Consider the following 26682-nt stretch of genomic DNA (forward strand, 5'->3'; position numbering starts at 1 on the left):
TTTTAGGTCTTTTTTGAATTCTTGTCAGTTTCCCCAGAGAAAAGTCTCCCTGACTCCTCCCTGGGAATATAAACTTGGTGGTTCAGTGTTCAAAGAACTGAGGTGGTGAAGGGAGTTGGGACATCTATCTTTTCCTTAATTCTGCTATTTTCAATAAAGGAGTTACCCTTAGTCCTAGCTGTGGTTGGTGTTCCTCAGGGAACAGAGCCTCTCTAATTGTTTCTCTGGATCGATAAGTTGGCAGGCAGCCTTTGTGTGTGGGGTGGAGGAGGGGTATTTGACTGGTTGCTTGGGGTTTGGGGTGGAGAACTAGTTCAACTGTTCTTTCTGTAGACTGTCAGCCGGTTCTTCAGGTTATGGCCCCATCACTCAATCCTCCCTTCAGAGATGTGTTGTGCCTTCAATTTCTGGCTTCCCAGAGTACAGTGGTACGAATTAGATTGTTTTTTTAATTAGACTTTCTCTTTCCAGGCTTAGGTTTCAATTTTTGCACTCTACCAAGTCAAATTCATCTGTTTGTTTTTTCTGTATTAAAGTTTTGTTGCTATCACCTGCTGTTGTTTCCTCTCCTCATCTCTTTGCTATTGTGTGTTTGTACCGTTGAAAATATATTTTATTGGGGTGCCTGGGTGGCTCAGTCGTTGGGTGTCTGCCTTTGGCTCAGGTCATGATCCCAGGGTCCTGGGATTGAGTCCCACATTGGGCTCCCTGCTCAGCGGGAAGCCTGCTTCTCCCTCTGCCTCTCCCCCTGCTTATGTTCCTTCTCTCGCTGTGTATCTCTCTGTCAAATAAATAAATAAAATCTTAAAAAAATATATATATTGCCAATTTGGAATGATGTTAGAGGTAGTAAAGAATGACATGTATTAAATCAACTGCATTTTAGCTATTGTAATCTACTTGCCTAATTTTTTTTTTTTTTTAATCCCATGGAAGCTTTCCAAAGAGAGAGCTCTATAAGCTTCTTGCTACTCAAAATTCGGACCAGCAGTATCGATATAACCTGGGAGCTTGGTAGAAATGCAGAATTCCAGGCCCCAGCCCATACCTAGCAAACCATATTCTACATTTTTTTTAAGATAGCGTTTATTTATTTGACACAGAGAGACAGTGAGAGAGGGAACACAAGCAGGGGGAGTGGGAGAGGGAAAAGCAGGCTTCCTGCTGAGCAGGAAGCCCGATGTGGAGCTTGATCCCAGGACCCTGGAATCATGACCTGAGCTGAAGGCAGATGCTTAATGACTGAGCCACCCAGGTGCCCCTTTATTCTACATTTTTATAAGATCCCTAGGTTACTTATAATTTATTAAAATGTGAGATGCATTGGTCTAATTCACTGTGCCTGGCACAGTGCTTGACACATATTAGGTGTCTTCTGTTGGACGCTCAGATATTTAGAAAAGATTCTGTAGTTAGGAATACTATTTTGGGATCAGAGTATAGGTATTATTTGTTGCTATGGGAGTAGACGCAAGTACAGAGTAAAAAGTGGATCAAGGAAATATCAGTTTTAAGGTGTGGATGAAGGAAGAAAGGGCCTTCTAGGAAAATTGAGAGCTAAGGAAGAACAGATGCCCAGAGTACATGAGGTGTGGGAAAATGAGCAACCTTCTAAGAGCAGTAAGATTAGTGTAAGGGCTGTAAGGGCTGTAAGATTAGTGGTGTTCTTCGGGAAGAGCCAGATTTCAGAGTAGGCTAGGAAGTGGGGAAAATACATTTTCTGGGAAGATATTGAAATTATAAAATAGTTTAATTACAATCTAGGGAGAATGATCAAGGAGGAAGCCCCAGAAAACAATGGAATAATGAGCAATGAGGAGATGGTTTAGTGGGGAGGCGGCTACATTGGGGTGAGAACACAGTAAATGACAAGTGGCTAAAATGAACTTCCACTATTCCCCACCTTGTAATTCTCCATGTTTCAGGCATTTCTTTAAATTTTCTCTTGGGCTTTTTTTTTTTTTTTTTGGATATACATGCTGTTCCTTTAGTCTGGGACACTATCTTGTCTTCCTTGACTCTCTCAAGATTCAGTGCCCTTATTTTGTGCTCCATGGCATCCTATTCTTTCTGTCTCTCTTTTTTTTAAAAGATTTATTTATTTGAGAAAGAGTGGGTGGGAGGGACAGAGGGAGAGAGAGAATCTCAAGCAGACTTCTGTGGAGCCCGATGGTGGGCTCAATCTCACAACCCTGAAATCATGACCCAAGCCAAAACCAATAGTGGGCGCCCAACCAGTTGCGCCACCCAGGGGCTCCCATCTCTCTTTTTGTTTAAAATTGAGATATAAATCAGGGGCGCCTGGGTGGCTCAGTCGGTTAGGCCTCTGCCTTTGGCTCAGGTCATGATCCCAGGGTCCTGGGATCAGGCCCCGCATTGGGCTCCCTGCTCGGCAGGGAGTCTGCTTCTCCCTCTGCCCTTCCCCCCTACTTGTGATCTCTCTCTGTCTCAGTCTCTCTCTGTCAAATAAATACATAAATTCTTCTTTAAAAATTGAGATACAAATCATATACTATACTATTTACCTTTTAGGATATACTTTAAAAATACTTTTACTGTGTTTAACCATAGCACGGTAATTATATGTTTTACTTATTTAAATTGCCCACTGGACTGTCTTGTTACTATCTTTGGCACCTAGTCTAGCACCTGTATTTAACAGCTAATATTTATTGATTGCTGTATGTCATACACTGTTTTAAGTTTACATATATTGAATCATTTAATTCTCATACCATGTAGATACTACTCTAGCCCTATTTTATGGATGGAGGAGACAAAGGCCTAGAATAAGTAGATCAGCACTGTTGAATGAACACATTTATTGTGTGTACTGTGTACTGGGCACTGTGATACATGTTTGGGTTACAGAATTAAGAAAGTCTTTGGTCAGAGTTTCAGACAGAATGTTGGTTAAAACTTCACCCTGAAATGAGGGATATATAGCTGGCTCCTGGTTTTGTGGTACTTGGAATCAAAAGGCTTGACACTCTCTCTGATTGCTTATATACTTAGGTGTGCCTCTTCTCCCCCTAGCACAGACTGGAGACCTACATTCAAATGTTGTTTTAGCCTTTTTTCTTCCATTTTTTATTTAAAGCCATCCTTATAAAGTCAAACCCTAGCATGGACTATAAGGGCTGAGATCTGCCATTCCTCTCTGGTTTTATTTTTATTTTTTTTTAAAGATTTTATTTATTTATTTGACACACAGAGAGAGAGAAGCAGGCTCTCTGCTGAGCAGGGAGCCTGACACGGGGCTCGATCCCAAGACCCTGATATCATGACCTGAGCTGAAGGCAGATGCCTAACCGACTGAGCCACCCAGGCGCCCCTCCTCCCTGGTTTTAATATGTACCTAACTCTGATTCTTAATTTTTTTAATTAAATATTTTATTTGGAAATAATTTCAAACTTACAGAAAAGTTTCAAAAATAAGAATACAAAGAACAATCAGGTTCACTTGTTAACATTTTATTCCATTTTTTTTATCATTCATGTTCTCTCTTTATATAAAGTCATACTGCTTTTTTCTCAACTATGCAAATAAGTTACAATCATCCTGGCCCTTAACCCCTAAATACCTTAATATATATTTCCTAAGAATAGGAATGTTCCTTTACATTCCACAGTTACCACAGTTGTCAACTTCAGTACATTTAACTTTGATATGATACTTTACTGTTTATAGATTGTTTGTAGATTACGACTAAAGAAGTAATCTTTTTACAGTGCTGTAGCGCCTGAATACTTTCCTTAATTAAAAAATACCAAAGTGGGTTCCTGGGTGGCTCATTCGGTTAAGCGTCTGCCTTCAGCACAGATCATGATCTCAGGGTCCTGGGATCAAGCCCCACATTGGGCTCCCTGCTTAGGATAGAGTCTTCTTTTCCCTCTCCCTCTGCTGCTCCCCCTGCCTGTGCTCTCTCTCTCTCTCTCTCTTGAATAAATAAATAAAATCTTTAAAAAGAAAATACCAAAGTGAATTTTTGAAAGTTTCTCTAAGTTGGAAAACACAATGGATTAAAATGAAATATTACTCATAACCATCATTTTTGTTTTTGTTAAAACATACATAAAGGAAACATACACACATAAAGTGCTCTCCTGTGCTGCTCCCCCATCCCTGTTATATAGAGTATTGTTTCTGTATTTTTTCAGATGTCTTTATGCATATATATACACACATGTACACAATAACACACATGTATTTGTGTGTATATGCTCATATATCTACATGATAAAACTGAATTTAACAATCATTGTGTATTGTTGATTTTTAAAAACTTGTAATATAGTGTCTGAAAATGGAAAGAGAAATCCTTTTTTTTTTTTTTTTAAGATTTTATTTATTCATGGGCGCCTGGGTGGCTCAGTTGGTTAAGTGACTGCCTCCGGCTCAGGTCATGATCCTGCAGTCCCAGGATCGAGTCCCACATCGGGCTCCCTGCTCAGTAGGGAGTCAGCTTCTCCCTCTGACCCTCTTCCCTCTCATGCTCTCTCTCTCTCATTCTCTCTCTCTCAAATAAATAAATAAAATCTTAAAAAAAAAAGATTTTATTCATGAGAGAGAGAGAGAGAGAGAGAGAGGCAGAGGCGGAGGAGAAACAGGGTCCCTGCTGAGCAGGGAGCCCAACGCAGGACTCAATCCCAGGAGCCTGGGATCATGACTGAGGTGAAGGCAGACGCTTAACCGACTGAGCCACCCAGGCATCCCAAGAGAAATCCTTTATATCATCTACTAAACAGAAACAAAAGTGCTAGGTATTTTACAGATACTTATTGAGGAAGATATTTGTTCAGGTGCATTTAACATTACTCAGCACTTAAGTCCTCACCCCGTGAGGACTACCTTGTCAAATGGTTGAAAGATAATTAATGTACCCTAATTAGCTTTTCTTACTATGTTGCACTTGACCTACTTAAAATATATGTGATTTGGAATTTTTTAACCTTATTTATAATATAATCTGGAAGCAACATATGGATACAAATCTGCTTATCCATATAATTAAAAGGTTAAGATAAATTTTTATTTGTTTAGTAAATTCTGCAATTTTCATGGAATTGGGGATCAAATACCAGAGAAATCAAAACACTTAGTTTGAAGACTCTAGTTTAGTGGAGCTAAATTTGAACATACTCATGATTTTAGGAATAATGAATTACCTTGAAATTCATCCTTTTGGACTGTAGAGTCCTTAAGTATAGGGACTGTGTCTATCTAGTTTATTGCTGTTATTCCCAGCTTTTAGAACATAGGTATTCAATAATTATTTGTTTAATATATGTATAGAATGATGATAGATAAGAATGTATAAATAGGCCAGTATTGTACTCATTTCAGATCTTATAGTTCATTGTAGTTGTGTTGTTTTAGGAACACCATTTCATTCTTATTTCTGCAGATGAGAAAAGATACAAGGAAGCTCTGAGCAGCCCTTTGTAATAGATGAAATGGTCATTATATGTTTGTTGGTGATAGAGCTACCAGTGAACTATTATTATCCATAAATAGCATCTTCCCATGCAGCGTGGTCAGCTCAATTTAGCAGAGAGTGTCTCCAGAGAAGGGATATAGCTAACACCAGGTCTCTGTGATTCCTTTTGGTGATTAGGGTGTAACCCACTGCTAACTCAAGGAGGTATATTGGTTCTTGTTGGGCCCTGCTGGTCATGGCACTCAGTTCACTGAGGACTAGGTTTGAGAAGCTTAGTGTTTGAATTAAAGTTTCCACAGGAGGGAATCAATTGCTCTGTTTGCTGGGTTTCCATTACACTTTGCTTTTACCTTTATTATAGTATTTACTTCGTTCTGCTGAGTGTTATGGTTAGGTGTTTCTATATGTCGTTCCCGGTAGATATGTTCTTTTGAGTGCGGGAGACACGTCCTTGGACCTTTCATAGCCTTAGCACAGTGCTTTATATAGCATAAGTTTAAACTGTTAATCCTTGCAAAATGGATAAGTAGAAGAATTTTAAATTTTGCAAAATTATAGGTCCTACTGTAGCTACTTTTTATAAGCCACATCAAGTCCTTTTCAAACAAGATAGGTATAAATAGCATTAGAAAAAAAGTATGGATTATAGCAAGCTCTTCCCTCATGTAGTAATTTCAGTAGCCTGATAGTTTTTTTTTTTAAATAACAGCTTTATTGAGATAAAATTCACATAGGGTATAATTCACCCACTTACAGTGTATAATTCAGTAGGTTTTAGTATATTCACAGTTTTGCAACATCACCACAATTTTGTAATGTTTTTATTACCCCACTCTGCACACATTAGCTGTCCGTCCCTTTTCCTCTTTAGTCCCACCCCCAGCCCTCAGCAACCATTAATTTACTTTCTGTCTCTGTAAATTTGCCTGTTCTGGATAGTGGAATCATCTAATGTGGTCTTTTATGACTGGCTTTTCACTTAGCCTAAATGTTTTCATGTTGCGTACATTTTATAGAATATTTCATTCCTTTTTACTGCTAAATAATATTCCACTGTATGGATATATACCACATTTTATTTATCCATTCATCTGTTGATGGATATTGGGTTGTTTCTACTTTTTGACTATTATAAACATTCATACACAAATTTTTGTGTAGGTGTATGTTTCATTTCTCTTGAATATATAACTAGGATTGAAATTGCTGGGTAATATGGTGACTAGGTTTAACTTTTTGAGGAACTGCTAAACTGTTTTCAAAACAGTTGCATCATTTTATACTTCCATCAGCAGTGGAAAGTTCCAGCAGTGAGAGTTCCAGTTTCTCCACATTCTCACCAACACTTGTCTTTTTGATTACAGTTTACCTTTGAATAATGTGGGAGTTAGAAGCACCAATCCCGTGTAGTCCAAAATCTGTATATAACTTTTGACTTCCCAAAACCTTATCTAATAGCCTACTGTTGACCAGAAGCCCTACTGATAACAGAAACAGTTGTTTAACACATACGTTGTATGTATTTATATACTGTATTCTTACCATAAGGCAAGTTAGAGAAAAGAAAATGTTAGTAAGAAAATTAAGAGAAAATACATTTACAGTACTGTATTTGTCGATTGTGTAAGTTTATGTTGTCTGTTTACAAAATGAATCATCTGTCTTTCAGTACCTACGTCAATATGATATGATACAAAACACTGTAAGATGTTACACATACAGCTAACACTAGACATCAAAAATGAAAAGATAATGTGAAAAAATTCATATTTGCAGATATAACAATTCATGCATTGATAATGAAGCATCAAATATGATTGGCAATGATGATGACAAAAATGTCTCATGCAGTTCTTGCTATATAGATGAGATTTTCATATCAAGACACATGTACAACAGATAAGTTTATTAACTATACAGTATGATGATTATTTGCTGTTAAGAGGAATTGGATCATCATAAGATCTTCATCCTTATTGTCTTCATGTTGAGTAGGTTGAAGAGGAAGAGGAAGAGTTGGTCTTGCTGTCTTGGGGTAGCAGAGGCGGCAGAGGTGGAGGAGATGGAAGGGGAGGCAGGAGATGCTATCACGCTTGGTGTCACTTTATGGAAATATGTAGTAATTTCTAACTGACATTTTTGCTTTTTGATTTTTCTAAAAAACTGTTCTATACAGTATCAATCCTTCCACCATTTGTTTTGTTTCAGTGCTTGTATCATACAGGGGTCCATATCCTAAATGAAGTGAAAAGCAGTTTTGAGTATTTGGAACCCTTCTGCCAGACTGTCTAATGTCAATTTGTTTTCTGGAACTGCTTCTTCACCTTCTTATCATCTGACATCATTCAGTAGCATGTTGTCTTCTGTTAATTCCTCTGGTGTGATGTCACTTAGCTCTTGAATTTCTCCAAGATCCATATCTTGAAACCCTTCACTCCCCATCTTTTTCTTTTTTTTCCCCCCATGTCCACAATCTCTTTCATGATTTCCTTGATTGGCTCTATTGTAAATCCTGTGAAGTCGTCATGTACAACACCTGGACACCATTTTCTCTAACAGGAATTTATTGTTTCGGGCTTGATGGCTTTCACAGCTTTTTCTTTATCAGTGATGGCATCTTTAGTGATGTAATCCTTCTAGACTTTCATGATGTTCTATCAGGGTTCTCTTCCATAGCAGTGACAGTCCTTTCCAAAGAGTATTGTGTATAATGATCCTTATGACCACCTGTTCTAAAGGCTGATTTAGAGATGTGTTTGGGGGCAAGTAGACCATTTTAATACTTTTGGTGTTGCATTTGTGGGGTTCTGCATAGTCAGGGACATTGTCCAGTATCAAAAGAACTTTAAAGGGCAAGATAACTTCCTGGCTTCAGGGACAAAAAGCATCAATGGAACTAATCCAGAAAAAGGGTTCTTGTTGTCCAGGCCTTCTTGTTGTATAACCAAAAGACTGGCAGCTGGTGTTTATTTGTTCCCTTCAAGGCTCAGGGGCTAGCAACTTTATAGATAAGGGCAGTCCTGATCATAAACCCGACTGCATTTGTGCAAAATGGTAGAGTTAGCCTATCCCTTCCTGTCTTTTTTTTTTTTTTAATGCCTTCCTGTCTTAAATCCTGGTGCTTGCTTCTCTTTCTTACTAATGAATGTTCTTTGTGGCATTTTTTTTCCAGAAAAGGGCACTTTTGTCTGCATTAAAAACCTGTTCAAGTAGACATCCTTTCTCCTTCATGATTTTCTTAATGGCCCCTGGGAACTTGTCTGCTGCCTCTTGGTTGGCAGAAACTGCTTCTGCTGGTTTTTTAATTAATTAATTAATTAACTTATTTTTAAAGATTTTATTTATTTATTTGACAGATAGAGACATAGCAAGAGAGGGAACACAAGCAGGGGGAGTTGGAGAGGGAGAAGCAGACTCCCCACCGAACAGGGAGCCCGATGTGGGGCTCGATGTGGGCTCAATGCAGGGCTCAATCCCAGGACCCTGACCTGAGCTGTAAGCACATTCTTAACGACTGAGCCACCCAGGCGCCCCCTATCTTGACATTTTTAAGGCCTCTTTCTAAAATTATCAAACTATCCTATGCTGTTTAAATTCTCCAGTTTTAGATCCTTCACCTTCCTTTTGCTTTAAGTTGTCATATAATGACTTAGCTTTTTCTTGAATAATATTAGAGTCTATAGGTATCTTACAGCAATCCTGCACCCACATAAAAGCTGCATTTTCAATACAGGATAAAAAGGTATTTCCTAAAAGGTATAAGGTTTTTGCACATACTGGCATAGCCGCAGGGATGGTTTCACAAATTTCCATTAAAAAAACAAAACAAAACAAATGAACAACAACAACAAAAAACCAATGGTCCTTAGGCTGGCGGGCAACTGCAGACTTCAGTCAAGCAATTCAACTTTTTCTTGTAATGTCATGACTTTGCTTCTTGGGAGCTTCCAGTATCACTAGTGGCACTTTGTATAGGTCCTCTGGTGTTATTCAAGGTTTATGGTAACACAAAAAATATGCAAAAACCATAGGAGATTACTTTTTACTGCAATATACAATTCACTGGAGAGATGAACACACTTGAGCTCATTGCAATAGCAACAGGAGATGGTTACAAAATTATAGTAGCACAGTATGTACTACAGTTAGTTTTATGCAGTTGTGATTTAGTACTGTATCTTTACCTTTGTTTACATTTCTCTCAACTGCAAATGGGGCCATGTACAGTCTGTATGTGTTTGCATAAAATTTTGATACATTTTAACTTTTTATGATTTGTGTATATTTTATGGTAGTAAATGATAAAATAGACTAGTATATACATATATTTTATGCATTCATGATATATCTAACTTTTTCTTAAGCTTTTTGATATTTCTAGGCTATGTGCTTTGTCTGCAAGGGTTTTCAAACTGTTGCAAATCTCCAAGAAATTTTCTAACGTATTGGTTGGGAAAAAAATCTGTGTGTAAGAGGACCCATGCATGCAGTTCAAACCCCTGTTGTCAAAGGGTCAACTGTATAGTCATCCTAGTGGGTGTGAAGTGGTATCTTTTTTTTTTGTTTGTTTGAAGGAGAGAGAGAGAGCACTCTAGCAAGCAAGGGGAGAGGCAGGGGGTGGGGAGAGAATCCCAAGCAGACTCCATGTGGAGTGTGGAGAGCCACACGGGGCTTGATCCCATGACCCTGAGATCAAGGCCTGAGCTGAAACCAAGAGTTGGATGCTCAGCTGACTGAGCCACCCAGGCACCCCTGAAGTGTAGTATCTTACTGTGATTTTGATTTTCATTTCCTTGATGGCTGGTATTAACTTTTCATATGCTTGTTGGCCATTTGTATATCTTCTTTGGAGAAATGTCTATTCAGATCCTGTGCCCATTTTTAATTCAGTTATTTGACTTTTTATTAAGTTACAAGACTTCTTTATGTATTCTAGATACAACTTTATCAGATATATGATTTACAAAGATTTTCTGCCATTCTGTGTGTTGTCTTTGCACTTTCTTGCTGATGTGATTTGAAGCACAAAAATTTCTAATGTTAATCAAATCCAGTTTATCTGTTTTTTTTCTTTAGTTTGCGCTTTTGGTTCCTATCTAAGAAACCAGTGCCTAGTCCAAAGTTATGAAGATTCAAGCCTATTTTCTTCAAAAACTTTTACAGTTTTGGGATGCCTGGGTGGTTCGGTTGGTTAAGCATCTGCCTTTTGCCCAGGGTCCTGGGATTGAGTCCCGCATCGGGCTCCTTGCTCCAGGAGGAGCCTGCTTCTCCCTCTGCCTGCCGCTTGCCCTGCTTGTACTCTCTCTCATTCTCTCTCTGCAAATAAATAAATAAAATCTTAAAAAAAAAAAGGTTTACAGTTTTAGCTCTTACATTTAGGTTTTTGATCCATTTTGAATTAATTCTTGCTTATGGTATGATATGGGGATCTGGCAGGTAACCATTTGTCCTAGCACCATTTATTAAAAAGACTATTCTTTTACCATTGAATTTTTTGACATCCTTGTTAAGGACATTTGACAGTAAAGAGTTTCTTTTTGAAGAACATATTCATATTTTTCCCCTTCCCCCCATATTGTCTCTAACTTTTTTGTTAATTAAAAGAAATGCAGAAACCATCTCAAACTTACAGAAAAGTTGCAGGTACAATACAAATAACTTATTTTCTTGAACCATTGAGAGTAAGTTGCCAACATGATACCCCACAATGATCATGTTTGTATGTATTTCCCGCCAATAAGAACATTTTCCTACATAACTGTGATACAAAATCAGAAAATTAGTGTTGATGCATTACAATACCAGTCTTATCCTCAGCTTCCATTCAAGTTCCAGTAATATCCTTTATAACACAAAGGATCCAGCCCAGAATCACACATTGCATTTGTCATGATTCTCTAGTCTTTTTCAATCTGGAACAGTTCCTCAATCTTTCTTGATTTTCATGACCTTGACAGTTTTGAAGATTACAGGCCAGTTTTTTTGTAGAATGTCTCTAAATTGTGATTTGTCTAATGTTTCCTCATGATTAAATTCAGTTTATGTGTATTTGGCAAGAATATCCCAGAAGTGATATTAATGTCCTTCTCAGTGCATCCTATTGGAGGCCCAAGATTTTATCATTACTGGTGGTTTTAACTTGATTGATTACTTGATTAAGGTAGTGTTTGCCAGGCTTCTCCAGTGTTTGCCAGGCTCAGGTCATGATCCCAGGTTCCTGTGATCGAGCCCCGCATTGGGCTTCCTGCTTGGCAGGAGGCCTGCTTCTCCCTCTGCCACTTCCCCTGCTTGTGTTCCTGCTCTCGCTATCTCTCTCTCTCTGTCAAATAAATAAATAAAACCTTCAAAAACAAACAAACAAAAACCAAGATCTGGGTGCTAGTTATGCATATTGGGGGTGCTGCTCATCTAGGACCTCTCAGGGGACAGAGCTAGGGAATAGTTTTATTCTCTATATGTATAGACATATCTTTCTATTAAATTTCTTTGTATTAAATTTCTATTAAAATTCATCTTTCTATAAAATTTCATGAGTTCATATCAATAGCTGTAATTCCAGTTCAAACCAGAGGGATCATTTTGGTTTTTTTTGCCTTTCCATATTTGTAACTTCCTTTTTAGACTATGAGAAACCTGGTTCCTATTATTTTTAATAGTTGTACTTATTTGATCTATGTCTCTGTATGTACCCAATCTCTTATAGCCATTGCTGCGTTCCCCCTGGTACCTCTCAGTCTCCCCTTCCCCAAGTAGAAGCTCTTCACCCTTATCTGGCTCTGTCCCATTGTACTGGTGGTATGCCGTCCGTCTTCTGAGGCCTGTGTCCTCATTGGCTCGGTCTCCACTACTCTGTGCCACCCAGGCCCTGTGCCACTGCCCTTCTTCCTGCATTCCGCTTTAACATCTCATGCCAGCCTGCACCAGTGAGGATCTCCTCCTCACCCTCCTGAAGCTCTGAGATCCTGTGCTCTGCTGCTGCCCTCCTATATGGACATAATCCTCCTTCACCTGCTTTGGGCTCTGACACCAACTCTTGGCCATCGTGACCAGTCTCACTTAATGGCTGTTGGACTGAATTATTTGTGAAGGGGCGTCACATTGTCTTTTGAGAGACGACGAAGTTTTTTTTGGATATTTGTTCAGAATTAAAAGTTAACACTTTATTATAAGAAGGAAAAAAAACCCAAGTAGCTTGAAAATTTTACCTTTTAGGCAGTAATTGGTAGAGTTCTAGAAGGATTCCTTCTTTGGCTAACATTTAACATAAAATAACACTTTATTGAATTTATAATTATTTGAATCTTAATGTACATTGGTTAATGAGCTGTTCCTGAGTGAGGAAATTAGAAAACAAATAGTAATTTACATCTACAAAATAATATTCATTTTTCTTCTAGCTCTTCCACCAAAGCCACCTAAGCCAATGACTTCAGCCGTTACAAATGGAATGAAGGACAGTTCTGTTTCTCTTCAGGATGCAGAATGGTACTGGGGGGATATTTCAAGGTAACTAGAATGCTACTATAATTCAATGCAGTTTAGAAACAAATCATTTTTGAGAAGTGCCCTACTAGTTGTCATTTAAAAATTACCATTTTAAAAATTGTGAGAACGCTTCAAAAGTTTCTAAATGCTGTCCTTCCACAAGAAAATGACAAGAAAATCTTTAAATTATAGGTGTGATTATTACTTTTAATTCTGTATTAAGGATAGATTTCTGAATAAATGAAACAAAAGATTTAGGATAGCTACGTGTGTTTTTCTATAAAAAGATAGTTACGGGTACTTCATTTTCTTTACCTTTCTGTGTCTAAGGCAATGGTTCCACAGTCTGCATGCGCAAGAATCAATTGGGGTGTGGCCCAGGAATCTGCATTTAACCTCCCTAGGTGATTTTGATGCACTCTTCACATGCCTCATTTTGAGAAATGGGACTCTAGAGCAGTAGAATGCTTTTTAGGTAAAATGTCGTTTTGGGAAATGTTGAACCTAGAGAAGGGAAAACATATATTGAATTTGAATATTCAAATTTCTTGTTTTTCTTGAATTTTGTTTTAAAAAAGACCTATCCATTTCTGTCAAATTGAGTTCAAGGTTGATGCTGTATTCTTCAATATGCTTGTGTTTCTTCTCTTTCTCTTGTCTGTTCTTTTCAACTACCAAAGTGGCACTCATTTCTTTTTTTTTTTTTTTACCTTTGTTACCATTTTAACCATCTTTAAATGTACAGTTCAGTGGCATTAAGTACATTCACAGTATTGTTCAACCATCACCATCATCCATCTCTGGAACTATTTCATCTTCCCCAAAGCGAAACTTTGTACTCATTAAACACTAACTGCCTTTTCCTTCTATTCTCCCCAGCCCTGGGAAACCACCATCCTACTTTCTGTTTCTATGAATTTGACTACTCTAGGTACCTCACATAAGTGGAATCATACAATATTTATCCTTTTGTGACTGGCATATTTCACTTAGCACTATGTCTTCAAGGTTCATCCATGTTGTAGCATGTATCAGAATTTCCTTCCTCTTTAAGGTTGAATAATATTCCATTATGTGTATATACCACATTTTTATTTATTCATTCATCTGGACATTTGGCTTTGAACATTTGGATTGTTTACAGCTTTTGGCTATTGTGAATAATGTTGCCATGAACACTGGTGTATAAATGTTTATTCAAGTCCCTGCTTTTATTTTTTTAATTTTTATTTCTTTATTATTTTTAAGGGGGGAGGGGCAGAGGGAGAGAGAATCTTAAGTAGGCCCCCCGCCCAACGCAGAGCCCGTATGGGGCTTGGTCTCACAACTCTGAAATCATGACCTGAGCTGAAATCAAGAGTTGGCTGCTTAGCCGACTGAGCCACCCAGGTGCCCCTCAAGTCCCTGCTTTTAGTTCTTTGGGGTGCATACCCTGAAGTGGAATTTCTAAGTCATATGGTAATTTTATGTTTAAGTTTTTGAAGGAGACTTAATATATTTTATATTAAAATGGATCAGAAAATTTTTGTTATAATTGTACAATAAAAGGATCTATTATATTTAAATTCCATTTAAATTTATATTCTAAGACCTTGTGGGTCTGTAACTCAAGAGTCTTCTGTGCCCTGCCATATCCTGAGTGTTCTAGTGTTTTTTCTTAAAGTCCTAAACCAACTCTGCAGGAGGAATTTATCATCAGTATAAATTCAAATTGGAGAAGATTATATTGAAAGGTTGTGAACTTAGTGAATTTCCCCCCCTCTGATGAGACACAGCTGCCACTGTTGCTTAAACACAACCTTCTTTCTAAACAGCTGCAGGTTTTTCCTGAAACCCTTCAAGTTTAGACCTGCCTAAGGAAGCCCTAAAGGCTTAATGGAAATACTATCCCCTACAGACGGGTTGAAATCTAGAAGAGTTTAAAAAGCAAATAGCCCTTCCTTAGATTGCATAATACTGAGAATCAAAACAGAAAGATCATATCTAGGGGCAGGAATTAAATGACCTGTGAAGGCCCCTATCATTCTATGACCTTAGACATACTCACCTCCTAACTAACCTTAGTAATATTTGAAGAGAACAATTGATGATTAATTTTTTTTTTCATTTTTCCTGTAATTCTATTTTTCAGGGAGGAGGTAAATGACAAATTACGGGATATGCCAGATGGTACGTTCTTGGTCAGAGATGCCTCAACAAAAATGCAGGGGGATTACACTTTGACTTTGCGGTGAGTATTTTTCAGCATTTTGACTAGTGTTCTACTAGCGTTATTTATTTCTGGGTATACAGAGATTTTTGTATTTATTTAAATGATTATACATTTTAAAGTATTTTTACTTAATTTAGATACACAATTTTTAGTTGTTTGGCTAACTGTCGTTTCTCCATACGTTAAATATTTAAATGTCTTATGTAAAGATGGCAACAATTTTAATTTTTATGTAGGAATAAAATCCCCAAAAGTAAGTTATGAAGGAAGAATTATACTGTTGACCTTGTGCGAGAAGTAGACGTCATGGGCACAGCCTGAGGTTATTAATGATATGTTGGGAATCCACCCCTCTAATAACCCTATTATTTCCTCAATGGAGACTTCAGAGAGTAAAACTTAACATAGTTTAGGCTGATGAGGTTATGTAGAAGATAAAGCAATTCTTACCCTCTATCATGCCATCCATGTAGAATGGATGTAGAATCCATATTAGAATTTCCTAAGTGGTGGATGTATCACCTTTTATATTTACAAAGATGGGACATATATTTTAAAAGATTAGGAAAACTGCATCAGATATTTTTACATTTAATTTTAACAATTAAAATAGTCTAATTGTAATAAAGTACTGTGATTTTTAAAAAAGGGACTATCTAAAGAAAAATATAATGAAAACAGTAACGATAACAACTCCCTTGTACTACACATTTTACACGCAATATCTTATTATTCCTCACAACAGCCTTTGAGGTAGGTATTATTAATATTTGCATTTTATAGATGAGGCAGCTGAAGCTTAACCTGGTTAAGAAACTTTCCTAAAGACCTATAGCTAGTAAATGGCAGAGGATATGTTCAGATCCAGATTTATCTCTTTTCTGCCTTTCTGCCTACTATCTTTAGGAAAAATCATTTATTTTATGCTAGAAATTTGGAGTTTCTGGTAAAGACATTATAAGAAGTTAATACCTTGGAACTTGAGTTGTGTTGAGGAATAATCAAAGTTCTGTAATGATTCATTTGACTCAGTTTTTTCCCCCTGCTCCAGTCAGGCTTCTGTCCTTACCACTCTTAGAAGGACTGCTAAACCAATGACCACTTCTCTCTTCTTACCTCACCTGACCTCTTAGCAGCATTAGTCATAGGCACTTCTTCCTAGAAACATTTTATTGTCTTGGCTGTTGTGACATCACACTCTCCTGATTTTCTTCCTAACTCTAGGCCAGCCATTTCTTTGCTCAATATCTAAATGTTAAGTGTTCCAAGCTTGGAGTTGGGCCTCCTTCTCTTCTCTGTATTGGTTCTCCCAAGGTGAGCTTATCCTGTTCCACGGCTTTAATATGCAATTACATGCTGATGATCCATAAACCCCATCTCCAGCTCTGACCTCCAGAACTCTACATGCATATATCCACTTGCCTACTTGACTTTGCCACTTAGATAACTAGAGGACATATTAATTTGAACATGGTCAAAGAAGAATTCTTGATTTCTAACCCAACTCCTCCTACCCAAACTGTTTCTCTTCTATTTACTTTTTTTTCCAGAAATAGAACCACCATCTCTATAGTACTCACGTTACAGCTCTTTTTTACCCTCTCTCTTTCCCCTCATCTTCACATCCAAATTCATCATTAAACAAGTCCTGCCAACTTTACCTCCAAATCTGTATTTGTAATCTCATCATACTTCTCTCCCACCCAACAGTAAGCCACCATCATCTTGCTTGATCTTTTGCAGTCATTTCCTGACAGGCCTCTCAACATCTTACAATTTCTAACCTTCCCCACCCCTGTTGACCATTTTCTGCACAGAAACTAGAGTGATCATTTTAAGGTATGAGTCTGATTAGTCATTTGCTTAAAATTCTTTTAAGAGTTTCCCTACTGCACTTAAGGTAAAGAATTTGGATTTTATTCTAACTTATGAAACTCTATTTGACCTGGACTTGGTCTACTTCTTACATTCATTTCTTCCCTCTTCCCTCCCCCCACTACGTTCAACCTCACTAGCCTTTTAGTACCTCAGGCAAGTAAGCCTTATTCCAGTCCCAGGGCCTTTGCAATAGGTCTTTCTGATCTTTGAATCTTTGTTTCCTTTTTGTCATTCAGATCTCTGCATCATTGCCACCTCTTCAGGGCTTCCCCAACCACTCAGTCCAAAGTAGCTATTAGAGGATATATATTTCCTCAATTTAATTTTCTGTATGGGCTACTTCTGTATCTTCTCCTTTCCCACCTTGTAGGTCTCACTCCACTAGAATTTAAGTTCTCTGCTACTGGGGACTTCGTTTAATCGTTGTTACATTTCCAGACTCCAGTGTGTGGTAATGGATAGGCATTAGACAATGGATGCCTAATAAATATTTATTAACAGAATGAATGCCCTCATTTATCTGAAAAATGGTTTTGTGTGTTTTTTTTCTCTTTAAAGATTTTATTTATTTATATAAATTTAAAGATTTTATAAATAAAGAATTTATTTATTTATTTATTTAACAGAGACACAGCGAGAGAGGGAACACAAGCAGGGGGAGTGGGAGAGAGAGAAGCAGGCTTCCCACTGAGCAGGGAGCCCGATGTGGGGCTCGATCCCGAGACTCTGGGATCATGACCTGAGCTGAAGGCAGATGCTTAACGGACTGAGCCACCCAGGTGCCCCTGAAAAATGGTTTTAATCCCACACTAAGGCATTATTTTATCATGGTTAGATTCCTAAATGCAACTAACTAAAAGCAACAGTTTTTGTATCTTGGGATGAGGAAAAGAGCCTGCAAAAGTTCCGTTACTTACCTGAAGTTGCAGTGCTGTTCAGGAACAAAGGCTGGCAAGGGGTCCCACTCCCATTCTTCTGCTAGAGACCTACAGCTGGAAGGGATCTTTAATACTACCTCATTCAACTGGGTTTCTGCAGATGTTGGAATTCCCTGCATAACATTTTTCAGAGTCATTGAACTTCCATGTGATCTTTCAGTCAGCAGGAGCTAGCATCTTCCTTTTGAGGCAGCCCATTTTATTGTTGCAGCTTTAAAGTTTAGAGGGTTATCTTTGTGCTGGATATTATGGTAGGACCAGGAATAAGGACATGAACAAGATATGGTTTTACCCTCAAGAGTTCATAATCTCAGTGTGTAATGGTGGAAGAGGAGAGATACATATATACTATACCTTAATGCATTGTGGTGTTGTATTAGCATTCTCCCTATTCACCCCTTCCCCTAACTCTTGGTAACCATTGTTTTACTTTCTGTCTTTGTGAATTTGATGATTTTAAGTACCTCATATAAGTAGAATCATACGATATTTAACCTTTTGTGTCTGGCTTATTTTATATAAAGTAATGTTTTTAAGGTTCATCCGTGTTGTAGCATGTCAGACTTTTCTTCCTTTTTAAGGCTGAATAGTATTCTATTGCATATGTATACATTTTGTTTATCCATTGGTCAATGGACATTGGCAAGAATATTTTAAAGTTTTTGTGCATCTAGCAAAAGGTCTGACATGTAGGTACTCAGTAACTATTTGAAAGGAAAGAATAAATGAGAGAAAGACAAAAAGTTTTCTCAGAGGGAATGACAGTTTAGCTGGGCCTTGATAGATTTTGTTAGGCAGAAAAGTGATGATCTTACTAGGGTTTAGTAAATACTCATAGCTCAGTACTAATTACTCTGCAGAGGATCTGACAAAGAGTTAACATTTTTGTCTCAAAGTAGCCATAGTCTGGTGAAGGCAACAGGAATAAGAAAACTGCCTTGAATTAAACCAAAATAATAGAAGTTCAAACAGTGTGCTTTGGGGGCTGAAAGGAAGGAAAGAGATAGCTTGTTTTTTTTTTTTTTTTTTTTTTTTTTTTGAGATAGCTTGTTGAGAGGATATAGAAAGCTGCCCTTCATGGAAAAAATTGCATTGCCATGTATCTGGGAGAAGGGGATAGGTTTGGCCGTGTAGAAAGAGGGAGAGGAGATTGCAGGATTAGGTAACAATAGGAACAGAGATATGGAGGTGAGAAATCATAGTGCCCTGTTCTCTGAGCGGCAGTCCCATTTGGCTAGAGGGTCAAGTCCACAAGAGGAACAGGTGATAACGGATGGAGGGTTGGAAAAGGGTCATGTTAAGGAGGGCCTTGAATTCTAAAATGTCGAGTTTGCATTTAATATTATAGGTAGGCAGAGGAAACCATTGCATTTTTTCAGCAGGGAAGCATATGATCAGACTCTATTTGAATAGAAAGAATAAAAGAGGACAGATGCTAGTAAAAGGTTAGAATATCATGAATCATTGGGGTGCTTGGCTGGCTCAGTGGGTGGAGCATGCTACTCTTGATCTCAGGGTCATGAGTCAAGCCCTGCTTTGGGCATAGAGCTTACTTAAAAAAAGAAAATTTAAAAACATAGAATATTATCAATTGAGAGGTAATGGTGATCCAGAATAGAATTTATTCTTTAATCATTTAATATTTATGGAGTGCCCACAATGTTCTAGGTACTATTCTAGGAAAAGGAAATGATGAACAAACTGAACATGGTCTCCTGTCTATACTGTTTATATTTGGAGGTAGAGATAGGAGTAGAGGAGAGGGAGACACAATAAATACGTAAAAAATAACTTCACAGTATATGAAATGCTATATAGGAAATATACCTGGTTATGTGATAGGGATATAGGGAAAGGGAATTTAAGATAATTTTGAGAAGGAGGTCCTCTGTGAGGAAATGACCTCTGAAAACTGAAGGATATGTAAGAACCAGCCAGAAAAGTGTTCCAGGAAGAGGGAACAGGAAATGCCAACACACTGATTTTGGAAAGATTTGGTGGATCCAGTGAATACAAAGACTGCTGTGGCTGGCTTATAGTGTGAACCACAGAGTGGAAGGAGATGGACTTGAAAGTGGGAAGGAGGCAGATGCATAGAGCCTAATGAGCCATGGTAAGGAATTTGAATTTTATTTCTAAGTGAAAAAAAACAAACAAACAACTCACAAAAACCACCACCAAGAAAGTGTTTTAAACAGGGGAATGAAATGATGGAAAGGTGGAATACACTATTAGCCAGGATAGCAGCTCTAGGAAAGGAGTTGAGGAGTCAAAGTAAGAGGCAAAAGACAGCTAAGAGCACAAGGGATTTAATAACAGAGTAGGTATGAGGTTGGGGGGAGAGTTAAAGATGACTCGTTTGAGCCTGCTGGGCTTAGAATGAATGTGCCATTTATAGAAATAGGCAAGTCAGGAACAGTTTTATAGAGAACAGGAGAAAGATGTTGATTTTTATCTGCTCCAGAACTTCCAGGTAAAAATATATCTAGAATATAGCTAGAAATGCAGATTTAATGCTTTGAGGAGAGCATAAAACTAGAAAAAGATTCAGGTACCATCTACATAGAGTAAATGGAATTTTGAGGAAAGAGTATATAGAGGGAAGAAAAGGTAGAGGCTGAAGACAAATATTTTTAGGGACTGACTGTGTTTAGCAGAGGGAAGGAGTAGAGGAAGAATAGTCTAAGAGTTTGAGAAAGGTGTAATGTCATAGAAGTCATGGGAGGACAAAATATTAAAAACAAATGGTGGGGGGAAGAAGGAAGGGAAAGTAGAAATCTCAGCACTGCAAAGAATCTGAGCCTGGGGTAGAGGGAGGAGGCAGACAGAGTCTGAATCAAGTAAAAGTTGTTGGTGACCCTCAGGGTGCCTGGGTGGCTCAGTCAGTTAGGTGTCTTGACTCTTGATTTCCGCGCAGGTCATGATCTCAGGGTTGTGAGGTTGGGCTCCGTGCTTGACATTGAGCCTGCTTCAGATTCTCTCTCTCCTGGGGCACGTGGGTGGCACAATTTGTTGGTCGTTGCTTTCGGCTCAGGTCATGATCCCAGGGTCCTGGGATCGAGCCCAGAGTTGGGCTCCCTGCTTGGTGGGGAGCCTACTTGTCCCTCTCCTCCCTGCTTGTGTTCTCTCTTGCTATCCCTGTCTCTCTCTCAAATAAATAAATAAAATCTTAAAAAAAAAAAAAAGATTCTCTTCCTTTGCCACCCCCTCTCCCACACTCACTCTTTCTCTCAAAAAAAAAAAAAAAAGTTGGTGACCCTTAAATGAGAGGAATGAGAGTTAAATCAGACTGTGAAGGGTAAGTGATAGGGAAATAGAAGTTTTCGAAAGCAGTAACTGTTTTTTTTTTTTTTAAGATTTTATTTATTTGAGAGAGAGGGCACGCATATGAGTGGGAGGAGAAGCAGAAGGAGAGGGACAAGCAGACTGTGCTGAGCTCAGAGCCTGATGTGGGGCTTGACTCCATGACCCAAGATCATGACCTGAGCTGAAACCAGGCGTTGGATGACCAATCTACTGAGCCACCCAGGCGCCCCCAGTAACCATTTTTTAAAATAGTATTCATTGTAGAAAATATGCATATTTAAATCTTTTTTTTAAAGATCTATTTATTTATTTGAGAGAGAGAGAGAGCAGGGGTTAGGGGCAGAGGGAGTCATAAGCAGACTCTGTGCTGAGTATGGAGCCCAATGTGGGCTCGATCTCACAATCCTGAGATCACAACCTGAGCTGAACCAAGAGTCAGGTGCTTAACCAACTGTGCTACCCAGGTGCCCCTGGATAGTTAAATCTTTAGGAATCTGCTATATGCCAGGCATTAGGCCAGGTTGTAGGATACTAGAAGGAATAGCATGATTCTTCTGTTTAAGAAGAGTCCAGTGAGGGAGAGAGACATATAATTGAAAATTCACCATTCTTGGGGCACCGGGGTGGCTCAGTCAGTTATGTGTCTGCCTTTAGCTCAGGTCATGATCCTGGAGTTCTGGGAGTCCCAGGATTGAGCCCCGCATCAAGGCTCCCTGATCAGTGGGAGTTTGCTTCTCCTCCGCCCCTCACCTCACTGGTGTTCTTTCTCTCTCATTCTCTCTCAAATACATAAAATAAAATAAATCTTTATTTTTTTTTTAATATTTGACAGAGAGAGACACAGCGAGAGAGGGAACACAAGTAAGGGGAGTGGGAGAGGGAGAGGGAGAAGCAGGCTTCCCGCCGAGCAGGGAGCCCGATGCGGGACTCTATCCCAGGACCCTGGGATCATGACCTGAGCTGAAGGCAGACACTTAACGACTGAGCCACCCCAGTGCCCCTAAAATAAATCTTTAAAAAATTCACCATTCTTTAGTTCTTTCATGTCTTCACTTCCCTCATTCTCTGCTTAGAGTCCAGGATCTATTATTAAAATTAGTCTTGTGAATATATCCTCAGTAAACTTGTTTTTCTTTTCCTACACTGTAGTCATCCAACTCTATTCTAACACTTGTTAAATTAAACTCTCTATCTGTTTCTTGCCTGTACCTGGGTAGCTAAATGTGGAGAAGAATACACTATGCTCACTGGTGACTACTGATCTTAAGTAGGCCTTTAGTATAGCTCAGCTAAATTTCTCTATTTCTGCAATTGGTTTGCTCTCCCACTTTCCAAGATGACAATTTCATGTGTTCTTTTTTTTTTTCCTTCAAATCAGCAACACATCTCCCCCCTTCTAACTAAAGAAATTGCTTCCTGGGGCACCTGGGTGGCTCAGTTAAGTGTCTGCCTTCGGCTCAGGTCATGATCTCAGGGTCCTGGGATCAAGACCCGCATCAGGCTCTCTGCTCAGCAGGGAGTCTGCTTCTCCCTCTCACTCTCCCTCTGTGCTCTCTCTCTCTCTCAAATAAGTAAATAAAATCTTAAAAAAAAAAAAGAAATTGCTTCCTGTTTCACTGGTAACTTTGAGGTAGTCAGAAGATACCTAACTCCCTCATGGTCCTGTTGCCACAGCTATCAACATATATACACCTGAATGTGAATACCCTCTTTCTCCTGTTCCAGTGGATGACAGTTCAAGTTTTTGTCTAGGATCCATATCATTACTTGTGGGCTAAATCCCATCAATGTATTCTGTTGAAGGACATAACCCTAGGAATTGTCCTTTTTCTTTGGCGATCAGTAGTTTTTGTCTCTCTACTGAGCCATTCTTGTCAGCATATAAATATGTGATACTATCTCCCTTTTAAGAATAATAAAGAGGGGCGCCTGGGTGGCTCACTCGATTAAGTGTCTGTCTTCATTTCAGGTCATGATCCCCGGGGTCCTGGGATTAGCCCCGCTTCGGGCTCCCTGCTCAGTGGGGAGTCTGCTTCTCTCTCTCCCATTCCCCCTGCTTGTGCTCTGGCTCTGTCAAATAAATAAATGAAATCTTAAAAAAAAAAAAGAATAATAAAGAAAGAAAATTCCCCCCCCCCAAAAAAAATTCCCTTGAGCCTATATCTCTTTCCAGCTACTTCCCTATTTCTTTGCTCCCTATTTACAGCAATACTCCTCAAGACAGTTGTGGGCATTTCTTTTTCATCATCTTTCATTCTCTTTAATCCATTACAGTCCATTGAAACTGTTTTGTCAAGATCACTTAGTGATCTGTACTTCACCAAGCCCCGAGATCATTTATCTGGTTGATCATTTTCTCTTTGTTGAAATGCTTTCTTAAAAATACACCATGCTTGGGGCACCTGGGTGGCTCAGTTGTTAAGTGTCTGCCTTTGGCTCAGGTGATGATCCAGGGTCCTGGGATCAAGCCCTGCATCAGGTTTCCTGCTCAGCAGGGAAGCCTGCTTTTCCCTTTCCCACTTCTGCTTGTGTTCCCGCTCTCACTGTCTCTCTCTCTCTGTCAAATAAATAAAATCTTTTTTTTTTTAAATATACCAAGGATCTAAGTTCTCTTTTAACTTTATTAAATCGTTCTCTTTTGGTTTCCTTTGCTGGTTCTTCCTCATTTTCCTAACTGCTATACATTGGTGAACCCCAGGACTTAGACCTTGGACCTCTTCTTTTGTTCAGCTATGCTCATTTCAAGTAATATCTATAGGCTGACAGCTCCTGAACTTTAGATTCTTCAAGTAGCCTGCTGGATCATCTACTCTCAGATGTTCACTAGGCATCTCAGACTTAACATGTCTAAAAACAAAATATTTTCCCCCTTTAAACATGTTCTTTTTATATAGCCTTCTTCATTTCAATAAAAATTCCATTCTTCTAATTGCTTAAAATAAAAACCTTGAAATCATCTTTATGTTGTCTTTCTCTTATACCCATCCATGTCCATGTCCATGTCATCAGCATGTCTTGTCAGCTTTCTCTTCAGAATATATTCAGAATCCCACCATTTCTCACTACCTCCTCTGCTACTATCCTTGTTCAGGATGCCATCATCTCTTGCCTAGATTATTTAAATAGTCTCCCAGCTGATTTTTCTACTTCTACCCCTGCTCACTTTGACCGGTTTCTTCTTAACCCAGCAGTTAGAGTGAGCCTTTTAAAATACATGATAGATGATATTATTCTGCTCAAAATCCTCTGGTGTCTCCCCATCTTACTCAGTAAAAGCCAAAGCTTACAGACTATTACATGATCTGAACTCCTTTTACAGCTCTTACTTCTTCTCTCCTACTAGTATTCTACCTTTGGCTCATTCAGCCCCAGCATCACTGGTCTCCTTGCTGTTCCTTGAACATGCCAACCATGCTTTTATTTCAGGGGCTTTGTTCTTGCTGTTCCTCTGCCTGAAAACCTTTCCCCCTAGGTATCTGCTGTGCTAGTTCCCTCACTTCATTTAAGAGTGTGCTTAAATGTCACCTGAATAGAGTGGTTTTCCTTGTGCAACATATAAAATAGCAAACCCTCTACCCCCAGAACTATCTCTTTCCTTTACTCTGCTTTATTTTTTTCCATAGGACCTATTACCATTTGATATATCTAGTTGTTTATTGTTATGTTTTTTCATAAACCAAGTCTGGCTTGTTCATTCCTATGTGCACTGTACCTCATACAGTTCCTGGCACATAGTAGATATTCAGAATAAAGGTTTTTTTGGGTTTTGTTTTGTTTTGTTTTGTTTTAGAGTGGGGAGGGGCAGAGGGAGAGGGAAAGAGAATCTTAACCATGCATGGAGCTGGATGCGGGGCTCAATCTCACCACCCTGAGATCATGACCTGAGCTGAAATCAAGTCAGATGCTTTACCAACTGAGCTGCCCAGGCACCCCAAATAAAGTTTTTTTGAATGAATGAGTGCCTTTTAACTTTTCTGTAGCAGAGAGACCAGCTTGCATTTATTGTGAATGTATGTATGGGTGTATCTATAGTAACTACATGTGATTAGGTGGTTCTTCTAATGTACATTTTATAGGAATAGTTCCTCATTCATCTAAATCCTGACTTTCTATAAGCATTATTAAATCATTCCATATATTCAAAGCTATTGTGTTTGACCTTTCACAAATCCCGGTGCCTCATTTATCATGTGTAAATAGCATGGCATAAAGAGATGTGGAGATGTACTTTTCCCCCCATTAAGTCTGCATGCTGTTATAAGAAGAGTTGAATGGGAATGGTGCAGTGTTTTGCTATGATAGAATGAATCAACCTGCTGTGGTTTGGTTATACTATGTGGGACTTGGAAAACATTGCCATTTTAAGCTTTGGGTATAAATTATCTTTAAGGGACCATTGTATATGACTCAATAAACAAAAGTGGTTAAACTATTTAAGCATCAAATTACCTCATTCTAATATAAATGGCTCTTCAAAAGCTATACTTTATAAAACAGTTGAATGACAGTTGAATCATTTACTTATTGTGATGGTCTAAATAAATAGTCGTTTCCAAGAATTATAAGCAAATATAAAAGACAAAATAATGTAAGGTGCTAGATTAATTACTCAGTCATAAATCATTCATGTTTATGCATTCACAATAAAACCTTGAGGGTGTTGGTGATTATGTGTGACACATGTTTATCATCCCCCTTCATACAGAGATGGTCTCCTTCTCCCCACAGACACACAACCTAGCATCTTTAGGTCCCAAAGAGATTGTCTCTGTTCTTCCTGGAAAAAATATAAATAGAATTTAAATTAGAAAATTCATTCAGAAAATAACCAAAAGATATAATTTACTTCTGTTTTAGTTATTTTTCTTAAGTGACTATTTTTGTTAAATTTGTTGATACTGCTGGTTAGGTATATTTGCCTTTAGTTACCAAGATATTTTATAGACAAATGAAATAGTGGTAAAAATAATAAGATATTGTATATACTTTTACATATTTATATATGCCTTTTCAACTGTTGTAATCTGATTAACCTAGTAAAACTTGTTTATTATGAGACACTATACTTTTATATCTCCATATGAAAGTAGTACTTTGATAGAATTTTGGGGAAAAAATCTACAGTTGCTGTCTTGTTCACAGGAAGGGAGGCAATAATAAGTTAATAAAGATCTATCATCGAGATGGTAAATACGGCTTTTCTGATCCTCTGACATTTAATTCTGTGGTGGAGCTCATTAACCACTATCATCATGAATCTCTTGCTCAGTACAATCCCAAACTTGATGTGAAGCTAATGTACCCAGTGTCCAGATACCAACAGGTATGATTATAGAAGCTTCTTTTTTTTTTAAAGATTATTTATTTGAGAGAGAGAGAGAGAATTGGGGGGGTGGAGCAGAGGGAGAGGGAGAAGCAGACT

At 38.3% G+C, this 26682-nt stretch overlaps 1 protein-coding gene across 1 annotated transcript in view; it reads left to right on the forward strand.

Annotated features, from left to right (window-relative positions):
* Positions 1-26682, forward strand: part of PIK3R3 (phosphoinositide-3-kinase regulatory subunit 3) — a 128228-nt gene that overhangs the window by 66923 nt on the left and 34623 nt on the right. The window contains exons 2-4 of the mRNA XM_028123459.2: positions 12839-12947; positions 15058-15156; positions 26403-26583. Coding sequence (XP_027979260.1) covers positions 12839-12947; positions 15058-15156; positions 26403-26583 — 389 coding nt within the window. The remainder of the gene's footprint in view (positions 1-12838; positions 12948-15057; positions 15157-26402; positions 26584-26682) is intronic.

This window comes from Eumetopias jubatus, unplaced genomic scaffold (assembly GCF_037043125.1).
Source record: "Eumetopias jubatus isolate StellerSeaLion01/CBP00866 unplaced genomic scaffold, mEumJub1_p1.0 scaffold_4, whole genome shotgun sequence".
NCBI classification, from domain to species: Eukaryota; Metazoa; Chordata; class Mammalia; order Carnivora; family Otariidae; genus Eumetopias; species Eumetopias jubatus.